Here is a 20,726-nt window from a genome sequence, read left to right as displayed (position 1 = left end):
CCCATGTTAAAAAAGCTTAAAGTTTTAAAAGAACAAAACAAAAAAGCCTAACATTAAGTTTTACAGTGACCCGATTACATTAGTGTCTAAATAATGAGGTGAATTGACATACAGGCAATAACGTTTTTACTCATGCCCATTAGGCTGTTAATTATTTCTAGGTTTCAAACATGACTGAATTCACATGGGTAATATGAGGTAAAACTTCGCTTTGGATTTGTGTGAATGAAGGAGGGATTTCAAGTTATCATGTAGCCACAGCACGAATTGAACACAATGGCTGAATTATCGTCAGCTGTAGTAACCGGGATGAAAATCGTGGCGTGTGTTTGTGGCGTTGGTGCTTTTTACAGCATTTTACATTCGATTGGTTGGCAAAATTATGGCACTGAAAAAATGCTTTTGAACGATACAAAATTGGGCTTTTTAAAATGATAGTCTATGGTGATTGCCTGGCTTTTGGTGCAAGAGACCACTGGAGAAACTTAAACTGGAATGAAACTACTTCCAGGGTGGTTTAATTTTTTATCCCTGAAGGTTGCCACTCGAATTTCCTGCTTTGCTGGAAATTCAAACAATTTGTTTAACACATGCCGGTGTCGCGCTGCTCAGCGCATCATTTCATGCCGCATTACAGTCGGTTGGTTTGTAGATGTAGGTCACAGCAGAAGTCACATTGTGAGATATTAAATTACTGTCATTATCTGAATTTTGTCCCAGGCTATCTTTGGTCACAAGGCTTTTAAAAACAGTCAGAACTGAATCTGTGCCCTGTGGGCACTGAACAAAGATATCACCATCAGTCTTTTACATTTCATCATCCTCTCTACATGTGGCCATAGTACACAGTGCATAGCAAATAAAAACAAAACCTTTTTTCATTTCGCCTTCGCCTTGGTTAAAAGAGCTAAGTGATTTTTTTAACCTTAGACTAGAAATATTTTGCCTGGAAACATATTTGCCATTAGTGTAACAAATGTCTGAGTTTTGTGTCCCAGTTCAATTTTCCTGTTTCGCAAATAAAGGACAAGTAATAATGGCTAAGAGCTTGCCTACGTACAACTCTGCATATCCTCGTGTTGATTATGCTAATAAACTATATTAGGCTGTTTATGCTAGGCTAAAAAATTCAATTCTATTGAAAGCTTATTAGCATAATCAACACCAGGATATGCAGAGTTGTACGTAGGCAAGCTCTTAGCCACTATTACTTGTCCTTTATTTGTGAAACAGGAAATAAATACATGTAATAACAAGTAAGATTATATTTATAATTAATTAATCATCCCTATTGTTAATTTTTTAATTTTTAAATAAAAACCAAAACCGTATCCCTAAAAACTACAAGACTCCTAAATCAACGTGGCAGTATCGTCGATTCCACTGTTTTCATTGGACTTCTACAACAAATCAGCGAGGTGAGAAGGATCTAGGATCTAACAAAGGCCATCTAGTGTCAATGTGGGAAATGTTAGCCTTCTTTTTTCAAGCCTAAACAACAGTGGTCAGGAGTTCCCACCCTGCGGTTTAACCATTTTCACTCTCCTTCTGTTCAAATTTTGTTTGTAAGTCCTCCAGTTTTACAATTTACTCAATACTTGTCTTAATCATCATGATGTGTGAACGGAAAAAAATCTTGGATTTGGTTTCTCCTTCCTCCATATCTATCCTCAGCTCTACCAACGCACTGACTTCATTAGGTAATAGAGTAGCCCCCTCCCTTCTCTCTTTCCTCCCCAGTCGCCTTCTGCTCTCGCTCCGTATCGCTCTCCCTCCCTCCCCGCACATCAAAGCGAGTCTCTGTCACTCTTGGGGATAGAAACGGTTAATGCCTGGGGCTTTGATGTTCCACTGCTGTGTGAGCCCAGCCAATCCTCAGCCTGTGCTTGCCTCCCATCCCTACATCATCTAATAATTCTTTGTGGAGGAGAGGCAGAGCGAGAAAGAGAGATTATGATTACTCCCTTTCACTCCTCTTCCACATGTATCCATCTCCCACTACTCAATATGGAATTCCTGTTCCTGACGAACACAAATGCCATCAGACAAATCATATGCTCTTTTCCCTTTTTTTTATTCTTCCCTCGCTCACACCTTTTCTACTCTCTCCATTTTATATTTTGCATCATCTGTAGCTTATATCATGTCTTTTAAGCCGTATCTAGCCCACTCAGTCTCTTTTGAAGATCTGACTATTGCGGGGCAGAGATGAGATCGAGGATGAATCTCTAAACCCGACAGTGTCTCTGCGCTGCCAGACAGAGTCAAACAGCAGAACATGACCAGCATAAAGAGAGGGTCATAGCTGCAGTGACAGGCCTTGTCAGGCATATTACAGTGTTTAGTGAAATATATAAGAGAGTCTGCACGCATGTACTCTTTTTCCAGGAGGAGTAGGTGAAGGTATAACAGAGCTCATCGTCTGTAACAGCCTCTCTGATGAGAACAATATTACAATCAGGCCCGTTAGGGCAGCCTCTGTGTTATAAAACTGACATTTTTTCCTAAAATATTTACTGTTATGTTCGGGAGCTTTTCAAGGCCAAAAAAACCCAATATCAACAAGGCCTCTGTTAGCGATACAAATGCCAGTTTCTCCTGTGTAATATTCTTCCAGCCGCAGTATGTTATTCTGCAGATGCTCCCTTTCCCACACTGTATTATTCTGCTGCATGGTTTCAATCTACACCAGAGGGCTGTGAGAGTTTAACAAAATACCAGCATGGATTTACACTTGCCCAAAATTTCAACATAACCCCATGACAGCTATAAATTGGAGCAGTTTTCTCCCAAAAATGAAGGAGAAATGTAATCAAATCAAAGCACATGTGAGCTACTCTTATGAATAAACCAAATTTTAGGGAACTGCAGGAGAAATGTAGTTGAGACCTCAGTTTTTAAGTTACTCTGAAATGAAAGAAGAACCCCCACAAGGCTACAGATACTCAAACAACCTTTTGTGGTACAATAAAAATACAGGTTATGTCATGCAAATTAGCCTGCAAGACGCTAAATATTTATATATTTAGGGCCTTTGCGATCACAAAAAAATAGCAAAATAATTCAAAAGGAGAGGATTACAGTTTGTCCTGTAGGACAACAAGCATGGGAAGAGAGGCTGAAAGGAGTGAAGAGGAAGCAAGTAAGAAGTCAGAAATAGGGCGTGACGTGGCTAAACACCAGCAGCTCAATCCAATTTTGCCAGAAAAGGCTCCCTAGCTTGGCAAAATTTGTATGCTGCATGGTCGTTCGCCTGTAAATAACCATATTTTTGGCTTCCTGGACAAATACCTTTTTTAAAAAACTTTCACAGTTGAGGGATGGGGAAAGAGAAAGGGACTCACCAGCCACAGAATTAGGGCGGGGCATGAGGTACAGAGGGATGGAGTGGGCAGAATGGGAGGACATGCTCTCCAGGTTTCGCTCAGGGATTTTGTTGAGGCTGTAGGTGGAGGCGGTCATGTTTTCATCCACCCTGTATAGGAACGAGTCCATGCCTGATTTCTGAGACTGCCACAGTTTCAGGTTTCCCCGCGAGCCTTCGCCGTATTTGCTGCCTCGCTCCATGTTCTCCGAATAGCTGGTCAGAGTTGCTGCAACACAAACAATGACACAGTCTTTTAGATCATTTCTTTTGTTTTAGACACTGGGTTTGTTTGAGTTTCCTTTGTCATCTTTTCACCCACCCAGCCCATCTGCTTTCAAATTTATTTGCTGTTGTTCTGAATCAATGGTATGTTGATGCAATGCTTTCCTCATCAAACTGCAGGTGTTCACCATTGTTGCCAGGAAACAATGACGGCACCTGCTTCGACTTTTGCCTCGCACCAGAGAGCATTTCGGCGCTCCTGATTCCTTTCAATTGATGCATAAATGCCACAGATGATGGCGAGGTATGAAGCTGCTTCCAGTTGGTGTAAAGACCAGGAAAGGACCTTCGCTGTACTGGGAACTGATCACAGACCAGATCAAAGAAGACTTTTGGACAGTACCTTGCTCGGGTCTGGATATGGCATTCAGAATGACCATTTTTCTTTTTGTTGGTCATGACTCAGATTTAAATCAAACTGTTTTGCACAATTCAAAATATCATTTTACGATTTTTGGCTTTAGCACACAATCAGAGTTGTACAGAGTGGTTTGGAAATGCACAGGCCCGTTTTCCCACTGTTGGAACTCTCAGGCGTACTTTCTTTAGTTTTGTTTTTGTGGCAACCCTGCATTCCTTTTAGCTTGGATACCTTGTGAAGGCATTTAAGTGATGTCTCTCCTGAACTGACTGCATTTCAGTAGTAGTAGTGGGGAAAACAAAATTTGTTTTGCTTTCTATACACAACAATACAGCATAATGTCTGTTTATTGATCTTAAAAACACAGCCACAGCACAATCACAGACAAAGCCTAGTCAGCGCCCTGTATATGGCTAATTTAACAAGTAACAAATACAAATCAGTAATGTACAGAACAGATTTACTAAGGTTTGCGTGCACTGCTACCATCTTGGATTATGAAATTAGGTTTGGTGGGGTTTATTCCAGCTCCGATTTCCAACATCCCACCTCAAACGGAAAGCAGCATTATTTCCTGCGGGAAATGTAGTACCTACTCCAGGGTAGTTACCTCCACCATAAACCCAATAAAGCTGCCATTAAGGTCAGCCAATGGGTCAAAACCTGGAGTCATCTGATTGGTTAACTCAGACAAAACAAGATGTAGAGATACAGTTTTTTAAAGAACCAGCAGAATTACCATGTTCACCCAACTCAATGGCCTAGACATAAAAAAACAAGGAGCCCCAAAGACCACAGCAAAACAAAAACAACCCCCCTCCCTCTTCTCTTTCCCCTAAGATACAATATCATATTGTAACTCAAGTTTCTTTGGGGTTTGTTGCTTCTTCTTTCTGTATTCATGAATGTACTCATGTTCATTACGGGCGTTTTATGTGAATCAGCACGCAGATCTCACCGATAATCCCGCTGTCCCTGCTCTCCAGTGTCGAGGTGGGACTAGTGACAGAACCGTAGGCGCAGTCCCTGTTGCCAGCCTGGCCCGGCATGGCAGGGGGGAGGGTTGAGCAGGGGCTGCCTGCAGGTGGGGAGGCAGTGCTGCTGGTCAGGGTGGAACACGGGCTGATCCTCTGGTTCTGGCCCTGGGATGGACACAAATAAACACAGTTTTAAAGATTTTTTTGGCTCCCACAGCTCCATTAGCACACATGGGTATTAATGGCAAAAGTACAGCGTTTGAACTTTTAAAATGTGACTCATACGAAGGAAAATGCCATTCCAATACTGCAGTTTTCAAAAGCTCAGCCCCCTGCTGATCCTCTTAGTCCTTCTCCCACATGTATACAAACACATATAATACTAACTCATAATATGCTCCATTTCTCTACAAGATACACTTGAAGAAGTTTTAACAATTAGGCCACGTTGCATAACTAACGAAAATTGCAAATGTACAGCATGTTTACATACACGAATACACTCAACACTCCTGGTAGTTGCATTTAAAAATACTTAATAATGGTACCTTCACTACAGCCAATACATTTTACAAGTAGCATATGTACTGTATACAGTGATGTGGTTTCTTTTCAGAAAACAATAGAGAGATTCAGTGTTACATTTTAACACTAATACTAACTTTAACTTGCATTTATAGATCCATAGAAACCCCTATTTTCATGCACATTTTCCTCTTCTTTGCCATAACTACAATCTTATATGTAGTATAAATGTATAGTATTTTCAGTCCTGGCACTTTCCAGGCACCCTGGAGTGACTCTATTCGATGTCAGCTCGGGTTAGGAGACAATCGACCACGGGCGACAAAATATAAACACTCTGCTGCATCCAATCAGCAGCTGCTCTGAACACCCACAGATGTACTCTTGTGCAAAACACATAAACCTGCCCAAATTTATAGGATACAAGCATGCAACATTCACAGAAAAACAAGCAAGCCAAGTAACCACGTATTTGCGTCAGTCACTGAAAGGCACACACGGAAATCTCTCCTAAGCACTGGGGTGAACACAGACAGAAAAGAGGGGTGAAGTGGCGCTCAGGGCAAAATCTGGTCTAGTTTAATTTGCAGGAGGAAGTCTGAAGGGACACACCAAGCCAATACATTTTAGATTAGCCAACAGACATCCAGTGTCAGGAGTAATGCTGTAGCTAAATGATTATTTTCAGTATTGATTAATCTGCCAATTATCTGTTGACGGCCTCCTGAGGTTGGAGATGAGAACAGGGTGACAATTAATCGCAGGATTGTTGGTTTGATCCTCAGGTCCACTTGTCCACATGTCAACATGTCCTTGGGAGAGACACTAATCTACTGATTGCTCCAAATAACCAAGCAACTGCTTATTATCTATTCGAGTGGGTGAATGAGAGACAATGTGGCCCTTTGATTTGACTAGCACTGCACAAATGTAGTCCGTTCGCCATTATTTTTGTGATAAAGTCTTCTTATTACACAAACACATGAAAACTTTTATCTAAACGCTGCCGATTAACTGATAAGTTGAAAAATTGTTGTAGTTGTAATTCCTTATTTTTAAGAAAAGCAGCAAACCCTCACACTTGAAAACCTGGAACCATTGAACACTCATATGTTTTCACAATAAACAACTACTCACCTCAAGAATACACACACTGCAGAGTACTACTAGATTAGTGGGATAACTGTGACACCTGTAAACACACTTCCACTTTAAGTAAATGCCCTCTGGCTGACACTAAACAGTGTTTCTGTGCCTGCGGAATAACAATTTGTCAACCAGTATTTCAGTCACCGCTGCCCTCTGCTGTCTTCATGGATGAGACCGCTCAAGTGTCATGTTTACAAGAGCTTGACCCCGATGTAACCAAACATCCACACCAGCAGACAAATCTTCAACCCTGCGTGCGCTCAACCACGCCGCAGTTCTATCAGCTCAGATAACGAACGCAGCCTTCTGTAGGTTTGACCTTAAATGTCGCGTGTGGATTGGATTGAACTTGGAGAGCACTGCATCTATTTAGGGAGCGAGAGCACGCGAGTATGAAAGGCAATTAACTGCACCCTCTGCAAGTTGAGGTCACCTTGTTCTATCAGCTGGCGAAGTCTTGCAGCAGCTATTGTAGGAAGTCAAACATGTTAAATGGCAATTTTTTTATAATGATCACTGAATTATAAACACCCAGCATACCAAAGATCACCTTAAAAATGCCAAAAAGGAGAATTTATGCATTATAGAGGGAGACCCAAAGAAAAACAAACAAAGAATTTTGAATTGACTTCTGCAACAACAAAGATGATTGCAAGAAAACGAACACACAGTTGTTGTTTTTTTAAAATATTGATATTGTGTTCACTGATAAGCCTTTAGAGCCATGTAGCACTTTATTTTCTTCCTTTTTCTGACAGAAGCTGCGTTATTACATCATTTGTCCAGCAGGGTGGCTGGAGAAATGTAGCAGAGTAGTATCAGAGCCATTATTTCCCATTATATGTCAAGTGTAACCCCACCAGGGCTACTATGACAGCCATTTGAGGCAGATACCATCACCATAGACGCCCATGTGAAAACGCCCAACTTCAAAGCAGCAGCTTTTAAAATTTATTGTAGGGTCTCGACATTATAAATATAAAGCGCCTTGAGAAAACTGTTGGTGTGATTTGAAGATATATAAAGAAAATTAAAAAATTGAAGGTAGCGGTATCCTACCAATATCTGGATGGCATATGAATGTATGTTTTTTATCTTGAGCTAATATTTTTTTGCCCTATCAAAACATGCACACCTCCTTTGAATTATACACTTTTATCTTCAGTCACTGTCTCAGACATGAATTAGAATCACTTAATGAACATTTAGAAATTGGCTTTGAAACGATATTACTTATATTATGTTGCACTTACATGGTTATTATTACTTTAACAGTAGTTTTCTGTATGTTTATGGTTACATCAAGATCTGCTAATCCCTAACTCTGCATATTTTTTGTTGTCTTGTGGAGGGCAAAGTGTCAAACCCCTGAATTACAGCACTAACCAAAGTCCATTAAAATCTAGTAAATCCCAAGCAAATGAGAAGAATTACAACAAAAGCCCACTCTTTTATCTGCTAATACATGGTGTCTCGAGGCAATTCTTGTCATTTTTGGTGGTTAATGAATCAAACAAAATTGCAATCCAGAGAACAGTATTTGGGGCAGATATCTAAAACAATAAGTTTGTACTGTGTGCACGATGCAGCGGGGTGCTCGTGTGAGTCACGTCTCTAAAAAGAGCCGCTTGAATAAACCTCTCTCAATTTATACACCCCCACTGCTACAGCAGCGCTCACATCAAGCACAGGCAGTCCATCAGTCTAATCGCTTATCCACACTGTTTCAGAGCGAACACATACCTATGCCTGCCTTGAATGCTTCAGCAACAGGTTAGCCCCTTCCCACCCCTCCCCGTCCCACCCCGTTTCTCTTTCGCTGCCTCTCCGCAGCAACTGTTTTTCCTTGCACAGTTTGGAAAATTCATACCTGTCAAATAAGGTTTAGGTAGAGATACCAGGGCATCTGCTGCTGAGCTTAGAGCAAGTCTCTTGTGCCAGGAGCTGTTTGTTGCACAACTGACAAATTCACAAATAGAAAGGTTACGGCGCAGGAGCAAAACATTAAGTCTAACCTGCCGCGTGTCGGCTCAAGAAACTTCCTTTGAATAATCTAGAAATAATCTAAATAGGGAAAAAAATAATCATATTTGTTTTATAAAAAGCTAATTAGGCAGGAGGATATCTGACACTTGATGGAGAGGCACTGGTAATCTCAGAATCTAAAGCACTCTGGCACATGAGGGCAATTTACTGAAAAGTCCTTTGATCTGGCTACCCTGACTTCCAAAGATCTGTCAAAACTGACTGTAAACACGAATATTATGAAGATAAATGTCAAAACAGATCGAATCAGATGTGTTTGTTCAAGTTTCCAAGTGCGATCGCTCACAATGCAAATGTGTGAAAATCACATAGCTTACAAGACAGATTCGACTGTTTGACTCAGATATAGATTAGGATAAATAGAATGAAAGTCTGTAGCTATGACGAGTATTTACTGGGTTAATCTGAGAGAACGCTTCTTATCAAATTCACACTGCGTGCATCACGTGATGAACTCTATCATCAGGGAAAAAGTGCAGATCGCTGAGAATAGTTAGAAAAGCATATTTCTGGTACCTGTCTCGCCTCGGGTTCCTCCATGCTGTACTGGGTACCGGCTGGCCCCTCGCTCAGTTTGTCTCCGAGAAGGAAACCCAGGCGCGTCATCAATGTGTTGGCTGCCTCATCCACGGACGGAGGGGGCCCCAGCTCCTGGCTTGACTCCCCTGTGGAGGCAGATAGACACAAGGAGGAGGAGGCAGGAGATGGGGGAGAGCAAAAAGAAGAGAAAGGAACGGGAGAATGTGTGTCAGTGGTGGGCAGAAAACTGAACAGCAGCTTATTTTGCCACAAGAAAAAAAAAAAAAAAACCCACAAAAAAACAAAACCTTACAACATTTCATTTTTTATATATCCATAACCTCTTTACCTAGAAACACACAGTACACTTGTTACACTCCCTTTGAATAAACTACAGCCCTGACTACACACCTGGACACACAGCACCTGCACGCAGGAAAAGAAAACGAAGCACCCTACCAGAGTTCTCCCATAGCTCAGAGCTGTGCATTACTAACACATTCCCCAACAGCCGGACTTTTCGGTTGAGGTATCTCCTTACATAAACTCCAAAATCCCCTCAGCCACAACAACAAAAACAGTTTTCAACTGTTTACAAAAAGCTGCCTTCCACAGCGACTAGCAGTAGACTCCCATACCGACGACAGCTCCTTCCGCACCACTCATCACCACTACGGCTCGAGTGACGTAATGAAATACGCCCTTCACCTGCGTGTGTGTGAGTGAGTGAGAGAGAGAGATCGAGAGAGAAAGAGGTGTGTGCCTTTTCAAGACAAAGCGTGCATGTCCACATCCTTACTCCTATTTACAGAGACTCCTGGGACTAAAGAGAGCAAAGAAAACACCCGGGTGAGCCTGCATGATGATCAGATGATCAAAACCACAAACACACACAAACACACCCCCAGAGCGGAGGGATTTCAGTTGCCAACTTTACAATAGGACCCATTTAAAAATCCTTTAAAGACCTCATCCCGTCACCCAGTTGCCTGGTTACCCCCCACCCATAACAAACCCTAACCAGTGGTATCATGTTTTTCCAATCACACTTGGCCCTAGAGGTGCCTACTAGATCAGTTTCATTTCAATTTCACATTATTCACTGGAGTGCCACTCGCAGAGCTCAAGGTTGTGTTAATTACTCACCCTGCACAAAAAAGTGACTGGTGGCTAAATTCAAACAGCTGTAATTGGACATATAAGCCTCTGAATTGGCCCAGACATCAATGTTATTGAAGCCAACAGCACAAGATGGTTGGTTTTTAAAAAAACAGCTCGAGGCAGAGTGTGGTTTTTTTTCCCCCCTCAGTTTTCCAGCAGGGCTGGTCAAACCAGACTGGCAGGTAGTTACACGAAACTCTGACTGACAGCCATTAAACAGTCCAAGCCGCCACGCCACCTCTCTGAAGACGGACAGCTTGTCTACAGCCTGTGTCCTCTCACTCGTCAGTTCAAAGTCACACACACACACAGACGGGCAATCTAAAGCCCGGGCTCCCCTCTCCATTTGCTCATGGGCGGAAAAGGCAGAACACTGTCAGGTTCCTCATTAGATTGACTCCAAGACAGTGTGAGCAAGTAAAGAAGCTGGGTGCCTTCTGACAGAGGGAAAAAAAAAACCTTTGAATCAAATGGGGACGACATGGGTGCAGTGCTTCAATAAAAAAAAAAAAACACACACACAGCAGCAACCAATAATGAGGTAATCAGAGCATACATTAGGTCCGAAACAAGCTAATTATGTATGAGTTTTAACGAGATGGTGATGGCGTTATGGAGCAGAGTGCATTCCTCCAAGGTCAGTGGATCCATGGGTTTCCCTTGAGGAAGTGTCCATTAATGGAGAAGATGTAGCTGGGGTAAAATCCTACCTCCTCACCGCTAATACCACAGGAGGACGGCTGATGGACGGCACTTGGATCGATTCATAGTTTTCAGACACATGACTAGAGCAGAGTTCTGGTTTGTGTTGGTATAAGCTAACCACAAACCTGTGAATTTTTCATCAATTTCAAGCCACGACTAGAAAGATAAAAACATCTAAAAAGAAGAAAAACAAAATATGTGTGAAAAAACTGAATGTTTTGGACCCTTTTGATCTGTATACAGCATGCACAGCAGTACTTCAATCACTAAAAACAGCCCCGGGTTCCTGCCAGAGCTCCACTTTTGCCGTGTTTTACACATACCTTATTGGGAATCTTTTCGTTAAAGCATAAAAGTTTACACAGTTATGTAAATTTTCAATTTGGAGTGGTCAATATATCTGCTGTTTTGAAGGTAAAGGAGAAGAAGGTAAGTGCTGATTGGTTAAATTCAACTTACAAGTGATGTTTATCGATAAGTGGGGTCATTTTAGTCAACATTTCGGCAGATTACCAACAAAACAGCAGCATCTTTGATAGATTGTATGAAATAATTTTAATCAAATGCAATTAGATTAAATTTATAGGACAACAACAGGTTGGTTTTCGCTTTGGTTTATCCAGTGTAATAACTATCATGCCGAGGAACATCTTATTTTGCTGGAAAATAGTCTTTGTGTCACTCACTGGGTTGCATTGTTCTATGTCTGAAACCTAGAGCTGGGCATTTTTGTTGCTGCCATCTTTTCTTTTTGAAACAAGTCACCATGAGTGAAGGATACAAAATGCTTTACCACCATACGCTACTGTATGGTGGTAAAGCTTTGTAAAGTACGTTGCTAATCATAATGAGCATATGCTGATTTACCGTTCTCGACACTATTGGGTACCAAAATTTACAAAATGAAGATCATGCTGCATTTGAACAAGATGTGAAACTAGTGAGTAAGATGCTAAACTCATACTAAGGACAACAATCAAGGGAACAGAGGTATACAAAACTTCTTTTTGCAACTAGGAGCGCCCTCTTCTGGTTGTCCTTTTTATACCTGGGAGCCTTGTCCATCTTTTATATACAGTGTATTGTTTTTCCCTAATGATGTGATATCCCATGAAGACCATGAGCAGAAGAAACCTACATGAAAAGTAAAGTAAATCATCTATCCATACAGACAGCATGTCATTTCTATGTATTAGCTGCTGTCTTTGCACCAGTCTGAACACTGAGCCACCGAAGGCTTCCCAGTTGACAGACTGGTAGTAGTAAGGAGTGAATATATTAGCAGTCATTAGTGAACTGCTCCCGTAGGTGGTGTGGTGGGGGGTTGGGGCGTGATCGTGATCATGATCAAACATGGGCTCTGTCTGCCTGTGTTAACTTGTGTTCTTTCACTCGTCTCTTTGAATGCTACTCTCTCCCTCACAATCCCCTCTGTTCCCTTTAGTTCTTCTTACTATAGCGTCTGTGTAGCAGCCAGCTGTTGGCCAACCCTGTGCAGGAGCGAGCAGTTTGTCTAGGTTTCTTTTGATGTGGTAACAAAATCTCTAATCTGGATGCCCGAGCCCATAGTGAGTCCCTTGAGCGAACCATAGGCAATCCCTTTGTACATCTTTAAACTCTCCCACTCTAGAAATATGACAGCAGAGTCAAACATATGGCCAAGGCCCAGATTTTTGGCAGTGACGACAATCACAGAGCTGTCAAACTCGAAACAAAAATACCATACCATCTGAATCCTTCTTAAAGCTACCTGTTCTTGTAGCTACTGTAAGGGAGCTACAATCAAAGGGAATATATTATCATAATGTAGGGGTTGTATGTACTGATTTGCTTCTATTTATAGCCCTACCTTTTGTTCTTTAAATACACATTATGACAGTCACATGGTGCCGAAGTCACTGCAAGCAAACATCTAGATCACTTCAAAGCCAGACGCCAAACACACGGCTAAAGGAACTTCAGGCGCTTTTCGTCAGTGTAACATCTTAATAAATATAAAATAAAATTTGCCCAACATCAAAACACATATATGCATATATATATATATATAAATGCAGACTTCTCTCTATTGGATTCCTGAGCTGCGAAGGAGACAGATGGTTGCCATGGCAACTATCTTTGCGCGCAGCTAGGAATGTGTTTCTGTGCGAGCGCATCTGTTTCTCCCTGGCCGTCCACGGATCTGCCCTCGCGCACCGACGGTGAGCCAGAGAGAGCAAGAGAAGCATGTGTGCTGCAAGCAGGGGACTGGACCGGACAGGAGAGGGTATAAATAGGCCTGAGTAGCAGGTGAGATAACACATAGCATTTTGGTGGCTCCTATTTCACCTCTACCTGGGAGCAGTAACTTCAAGGTTCTCGAAAAGTAAGCCATCACATTTTTAAAAAGAAAAAGTTAAATACTCAAGGTTCAAAGATAAATTTACCTGAAGAGGACGTGGCACTGATTAAAAAACGAGGTTAAAGTGGTGTTTGCAATTTTACTTTACGGCTTTGGGGAGGAAAAGAAAGCTTGAATAATACAAGTAGTGAAATGTATAGACAAAGACACCTGAAAATCCAGGAATGTAGGGCTAATCAAGAGATCAGAGGAATGAATCTCACATTCTTGATGTGCACAGCTGTGATCTTATCTATGCATAAACACTGCATCTCAGGGCACTGGATTTCAGGATTTGATGATATAACGTAGATGTAAGTAGTATAATCAAGCTATATAGAACTTGCACTTTAGGAACAGCATTAGTTGCATTTAGTTTTGGCAAAGGTTGAAATCACAGAATAACAGTTTATTTGGCAGAATAACAAAAAATATCTGTAAACTAGATATTAAAATAAACTATATTTGATAATAATACAATCTATTATTTGTTTAATGACTGTAGCGTTATGCTGTTGAAGCCGACTCAAAAATTTAATTTAATATTTCCACCCCCTCCTGCCTGCGGTGCTAGTTATCCATTTAGATTGTTCTGGTGTGAGTTGCCCAATTTTGGAGATATCAGCTGCAGAGGTGCTGCCTTCTCTTCAGTGTAATTGAAGTAAATGGCTCTTGCCTAGTGGTGCTCAAAGAACAACCCCAAAAAGGGAAATGCTCTTTCCAGAAATAGTAACCCGTTTATTAAAAACAATCCACAAACATTGTTGTCTCCGAGACACCCGCCAACCATGTAAATGTCCAGTGTCCAATTTGATAACGCACCAATGATGAAAGGCTCATGGTTATGACAGTCTGACAGTAATCATCAATGAGCTGTAATGTTAGAGAGCTGCATGAGTCCTTTGGTTGGCGGATAAAGACAGTAGAACAAAATAGTTCCCATACTAAACTTGTTTTTTTGTTTTGTTTTCTGTGTTGGGTGACTGGGTCATGAAACATGAATTAAAAAAAAAAAAAAGAACATCGCTTTCCCTTGAATACAGTAAAACCACATAGTGCTTGCCTTGAGTCAAAGAAAAGCGGAGAAAAGAAAAATTCAGCAGAGATTTTTACAGCAGATAACTCCAAAAATTGGCAACTCACAACAAGACAGCTGAAGAAATGGCTTTAAAGACCTGAAGCTAAAGACGTCCAACTGAAATTAAACCGCATGTTTTTGTCTGCTATTACAAACGTACACTCACCTGCCGCTCAGATGTACCTGTTTAACTGCTCCATCAATGCAAATATCCAATCAGCCAGTGACATGACAGCAACTCAATGCATTTGGGTATACAGACAAAGTCAATCAGTGATCTGCTGAAGTTCAAACTGAGCATCAGAAAGGAGAAAAGGGGGATCTGACTACTTCAGGAATTACTGATCTGCTGGGATTTTCCCCGCATACCTATACTAGGATTTACAGACAACAGTCCCAAAAAAGAGAAAATATTGAGTGAGCACTGAGACCACAGTGTACACATCTTCTTCCATGACACAAAGCTCAAATCATGTCAAACTGGTTTGTTGAAGATAACAAGTTTACTATGATAACACCAATTTCTTCATGACTCTAATAGAGCAACATTAGTTCTTTCCAATTATATGAGAATAAGTCTCTATTCAGTCAAATTAAAAAGTACATAAACCACAAAAGATGCATTGGCTGAATGTTAAAAGCCTTCACAGCCCACACTTATGCTCAATTAACTTCAGGCATCAGATTTAGTACAAGGTCACAGACCAGATCTGTTGTTTACATCTTAAACTACATTCACGCCATTCTTCCTTATCACCGTTTGGCATTAAATCTAAACAATCTGCTGGAATCCTGCAGCTCATTTCTTTTGGTTCTGCACCTGACTCTAAATTTTCTGTTGAGATTTATGGACTTCACATCCCCCCTTAATATACTAAGTCAGTTGAGTAGTTTATCAGTCCAATACAAATAAGTGCATTTTTAACATCTGGGGCAAAGAAATCTTTCTATATTTTAAAATTTGACTCACAGATAATAACTTTAACAGATAATTCACACAGCTCAAAGAAGTTAAGTTTGCCTATAACATTGTTCAAAATACAAAGCAAGCACATGTTGAAGTGGACGCTAATTATCTGTTCACCTTTTGGTTTTTTCATCCCTTCCTACTTCCCCTCACATGGGAAGGGTGGAGAGGGAAGTGGCACGTAATGTTTTGTCTTTTGCTCCTCTCTGTTCATTGAACACAACTGAGAAATGCATGTGACCTGGCATGCATATGCAAGCACTGACATTAAATCTATAATACCCCCGATTGTAATTTTAATTGCAAAAAGGAGTGACACAATGGAGGATTTTATCTGTAGCGTCTGCCCCCAGTCTGGAGAATTACCTTTAAGAAGGTTGAACTCTAACATCATTAGAAAGGCTTTCACTCCACGGTTTAAGGAGGCTGGCTGGTGGGGAGTTTTACAAGACGTCTCACAAAATATTTGCAAACAATATTTATGGCACCACAAATATCTTTGTAGGCCACATAAAAAAAAAAAAAATCAACTGATGCCTCACTTCCTCCACTCAAAAGACAGTGTCAGCAGCAGAGTGTGGACTAGCATGTGATCAGATGTTTAAGTCACCACCCTGCTGCTAGACACGCCAAGGAGACCTTGTTAAGAGTTAACATGTCCATCTGTCCACCGGGGAGGTGCAACTCCTCACCTCTCGTGAAAACTCATCTTAGGCTTCCCAGTTCCGCTCCAGTTCACGTTTTATCAACTCTTTTCCTGCCCCAATGGAAGGCAAGGCAAGTTTATTTATATAGCGCAATTCAACAGCAAGGTGATTCAAAGTGCTTTACAGAGACATTAAAAAACAAAAACAAATAAAAAGCATGATTTAAAATGGAAAAAAGGAAAGGAACAGTAGATAAAATCAGTAGTTAAAATGTAAGTTTCAAAATTTAAGCTTAAAAGCAAAACAGTGCGAATTTGGTGCTTTATTCAAATGCAGCTGAGAACAGGTGAGTCTTCAACCTGGATTTAAATAAACTGAGTGTTTCAGCTGATCTGAGGCTTTCTGGGAGTTTGTTCGAGATATATAGAGCATAAAAGCTGAATGCAGCTTCTCCATGTCTGGTTCTGTCTCTGGGAACTGATAAAAAACCGGATCCAGATGACGTGAGGGATCTGGAAGGTTCATACTAGGTCAGAAAGCAGAGATTACCATGTTATCCCTGAAATGTCACACCTATTGCCGCTCATAACAACTGCTACTTACCAGCCGCCTGACTTAATGCAAAAATAAAGCCAGGGTCAACAGTTTTTCATCCATGAAATTCAAAAGCAAGCCAGGAGCCAGAATCAAAGGGTTTATCCTTAAGTAATACACTATTCAGACCATATAATGTGTAGTATGACAGCAATAAATATATAATCTACTATATCACCTACTTAGAATTCCCATTGAGCAGAAAGTCAGCAGAAGAGGCTCACAGACGGAGAAGGCTGGTAGCACACTTTCAAACATTTTCCGCCTAAATAAGTCCAGTTAAGCCTCGAGGCTTTCCATCACCATTTCTCATGTGTACATCCAGCCTTGGGTTCTCCTATTCCACCACAGGTTGAGCCAAAAAGACAGGGCAGGAAGCTAGCACCGCATTTCTCAATGGCAACAGGAAAAGGAGAAGCAAGATGAGAAAGCAGATATACCAGAACCAGATCTGAGCACAGCACTATCCTCAGGTGACCCGTTTTAAAGTCCTTCTGAGCGAGGAAGACGAAGAGACAAGGGAGGAGGATAGACGGGGTTTGATGGGGATAGACTGGGAGGGGAGGGAAGGGGAGGGGTGGGGATGTGGACTGTCCGCAGGATTACCGAGAAAAAGCCGACTGCGAAGTTAACGGAAAACAGCGGTGGCACCTAACCGAGCTATCCGCCCGAAAAGCAGAGCGGGGTGAGAAAGCAGCGAGAGAGGATTAGAGAGACAGAGAGCGAGGAGGCAATGAGGATGGACACTGCAGGCCCCAGCAAAGCTTTTTCATTAATAACCTTAGCAATGTTTTACAGCAGCCAGCAGCAGCAGAATACCCCGAAAACTGATCATCGTCTGTGAAACCAGGGAGGCACAGAGAAGAACCAACGAGCAAAAAATAAATAAATAAACAACACACGAAATTAGGGATGAGCTGGCCAAAACTTACCAGGGCAGTATGTGTCCAGGTCTGGATTCTTGGCAGTGGTGGAGGTGTGTGTAGGGGAGCCAAGCTCTGATTGTGGAATGCGAGGGCTCTCCACAAACTTTGCTTTCCGCAGAGGGGCTGGGAGCAGAAAGCATAGACACACACACACACACACCCAGAAGGAGACAACACGTGCACACACAGAAACACAGAGAGACACACACATAAATCAGGGAGATGGAAGAAGAAAAGAAAGAGAGGAGTGACAGGGACAGGACAGAAAGGGAGGAAAGTCAGAGAGCTTACAGCATGAACTTAAAGCAGCACACTGATAAAATGAAAACATTCTGAAGGCTTTCTTACGCCTTGTGTTTGCATCGGGTCAGATAAAGCAAACACATGAGTAAATAAGCAACGTGAGCAATCAGGTACCTCGCTAGGGCGAACCAATACACCTGCAAAACATCCGCCCACCACTGAAATGCAAGAATACCAGGAAGCAAAAAAGCTAAATAAATAAAAAGTTTGTTGCGTCTGTTTGTCCAGTGTCAAAAATCACACCAAGAATGCAAATGAGATCCATTTTGGGAATGTCCTCGCGCCCGACTCAGCCACAGCGTCTGAGACATCAAATGAGAAAATCAGAGATTCGCAGAAAGCCGGGGGTGGTGGCTGTGTATGATCCTTTCATGGGTTCTTGGTCACGGCACACAGATTGTGAGCACCGTTACCCAGTTCAGCTTACAGTGTCATGAGTCCATACATTGTGGTGTTCTTAAAAAAATAGTTTTATGACGCACATAAAAGGCAAAGTCATTGTACTGATAAACACACACAGGCTACATACCCTGGAAGAAATGCAAAAAGAAGAAAACCTTTGCGATCCATTCAGTGGCATTTGTTTGCAAGGATGTTGTTGTTAAAATCACCGAGTGTGATGGCTCTCCACAGCAAGAATAATGAGACCATAAGGCTTCCTGCACTCGCTCTGCTTTTTAATGTTCTGTCAATTAGCACTAAAATGCTAAGCCTGCTTACGCTGAATATCTGGCTAATATACCACACAAATGGAGACCAAAAAAAGAAAAAACAACCCATCCATCCAATACAGAAATGACTTCCCCTCCTCCTCTGTTATATTCATAAACAGGAGGAACCAGACTATATTTCCCCCTTTTTTTGTCCTCACTATGGAAATAACTTCTATGACGAACTTGGAGTCATGCCCAGCTGTGAGAAAGAAAAAAGAAATCAGCCAATATCAACTAAATTGTGCATAAGACTCATTTGTTTAATCTATTATCTTTATTTTCTGTACTGGTGTGGGTTTGAGATGGGCAGCAACTAAGCATAATTTACCCTTAATTGACTAATCTGGTTAAATAGGGGTTTAAAATAGATTATACTGTATGTCGCAACCATTACTGTTACGGGTGAGCAGACACGTCCAAAGCTATCTGGTGCAGAAATACTGTGCAGGACCAAAGTGCGGTGAGCAGGAAGTCATGAGCAGCAGTTGGAACATATGTTCAAGCAACAGCGAGTGCAAAACCAGAATAGATTCTTCACCACTTTTGTTTAGGGCTCGTGTTACAGCTAATGTCAGGATAATGTATGTGTGTGTGTGTAATGGGTGGGGAGGAGAGCTTTAATCCCTTTGCCTACATACTGTTGAGCACAGTACAGTGGTACAGATGGTCGATGTAAAATGCGTAACATACAGGGAGAAAGTTCAAGCATCCTCACAGGCTGTACAGACTTGTAAACATGCCATTTTCAAAACAAGCTTTATTTTCAGTCTTTAGCTTTTAAACTCTGCGTCTTTGTTCAAATATCTTTTTCAATGTTATTCTTTTTCCACTAACTATATATATATATTATATACTTTTTAAAATCAGAGCGCACCATCAAATCAATTCGATTCTGGTCAGTTAGGTAGCAGAGGGGGGTGTTAGTCAGTTTCTGCTGCTTTGGTGTTAATTACGTTAACAACAGGTGCACTAGAGGGGAACCAATGAGACAACCCCCAAAAGAACGGTTTTACAGGTGGATGGCACCGACGGTTTTTGGGTTTCTTTTGACTGTTTTTTCCCCATTCGTTTTAAATTTGGCTAGGTCAGTGTCACTACTGGTAGCATGCAGGGGTGGCTGGACCCACCACCTCGTCCAGGATGGCACATAAATGCATGCCAATGCCAGAAGGTTTGCTGTGAATCCCACCACAGTGTCAAGAGCAAGAAGGAGTGCTCAAGAGCATGAGCATGAGCTCCCTGCCTGACATCGTGGAGCCAGATTAGCATTTCCCATACACTACCAGAATTGATAAATCCACCACTGGCGCACTCTTCTTTTCACAGATGAGAGAGGTTCACTCTGAGCATATGAGACAGATGTGAAAGAGTCTGCGGGCACTGTGGAGAACTTCATGCTGCCTGTAGCATCGTTCAACATAACTGGTTTGGTTGTGGGTCTAGGGAGGCATATCTATGGAGGGACATACAGATCTCTAGAGGCTAGGCAGCAGCACCCTGACTCCCATTAGGTATTGGGATAAAATCCTTGGACCTATAATCAGAACTACACTAATGCAGTAGGTCCTGAGTTCCTTATGGTGCATGACAATACCTTATGTGGAGGGAGTATGCAGGCAGTCCCTGAAGGATGAAAGAATTGATACCACTGACTCTCCCCCAAACTCTGCCTGACCACAATCCAATAGAACACCTCTGGGACATCAGATGCTGCCAGGTTTCACCTCAGACTGTCCAGGAGCTCAGAGCCCCTGTCCAAACTGGGAGGAGAGCCCCCAGGAGACTGTCATCTCATTAGGAGCATGCCCTGATCTTGTCAGGCATGCATACAAGCATGTAGGGGCCATACAAACTACTTAGCACCACTTTGAGATACTGCAATGAAATGCTACAAAGTTGCTAATGCTCTGCTGACTCGATAACTGCAGATTTCCAAAGCTCCTCTAGCATTAACATCTGTATAGAAACTGCACCAGGAGCTTCATGGCATGGATTTTCATGGCTGAGCAGCTCCTCTCAGTGAAAT

The 20,726-nt window shown here is 41.8% G+C and overlaps 1 protein-coding gene across 12 annotated transcripts in view; it reads right to left on the bottom strand.

Moving 5' to 3' along the window:
• tanc2b (tetratricopeptide repeat, ankyrin repeat and coiled-coil containing 2b) overlaps window positions 1–20,726 on the bottom strand; it is a 173,121-nt gene that overhangs the window by 35,707 nt on the left and 116,688 nt on the right. For 8 of the 12 annotated variants that reach the window (XM_014335365.2, XM_014335366.2, XM_014335368.2 and 5 more), the window contains 4 exons: window positions 17,691–17,807; window positions 9,224–9,372; window positions 4,969–5,152; window positions 3,345–3,593 (listed from right to left, as the gene is read on the bottom strand). In XM_014335365.2, the coding sequence (XP_014190851.1) occupies window positions 3,345–3,593; window positions 4,969–5,152; window positions 9,224–9,372; window positions 17,691–17,807 (699 nt within the window). Of the gene's footprint in view, window positions 1–3,344; window positions 3,594–4,968; window positions 5,153–9,223; window positions 9,373–9,637; window positions 16,371–17,690; window positions 17,808–20,726 lie in introns of those variants that run through there. The other 4 variants (XM_014335378.2, XM_014335387.2, XM_042224062.1 and 1 more) reach the window with 3 other exon arrangements.

The sequence above is a fragment of the Haplochromis burtoni genome, unplaced genomic scaffold (genome assembly GCF_018398535.1).
Source record: "Haplochromis burtoni strain Fernald_Lab_line unplaced genomic scaffold, NCSU_Asbu1 Contig_6, whole genome shotgun sequence".
Classification (NCBI taxonomy): Eukaryota; Metazoa; Chordata; class Actinopteri; order Cichliformes; family Cichlidae; genus Haplochromis; species Haplochromis burtoni.
This window is presented reverse-complemented; position numbering and strand designations above follow the sequence as displayed.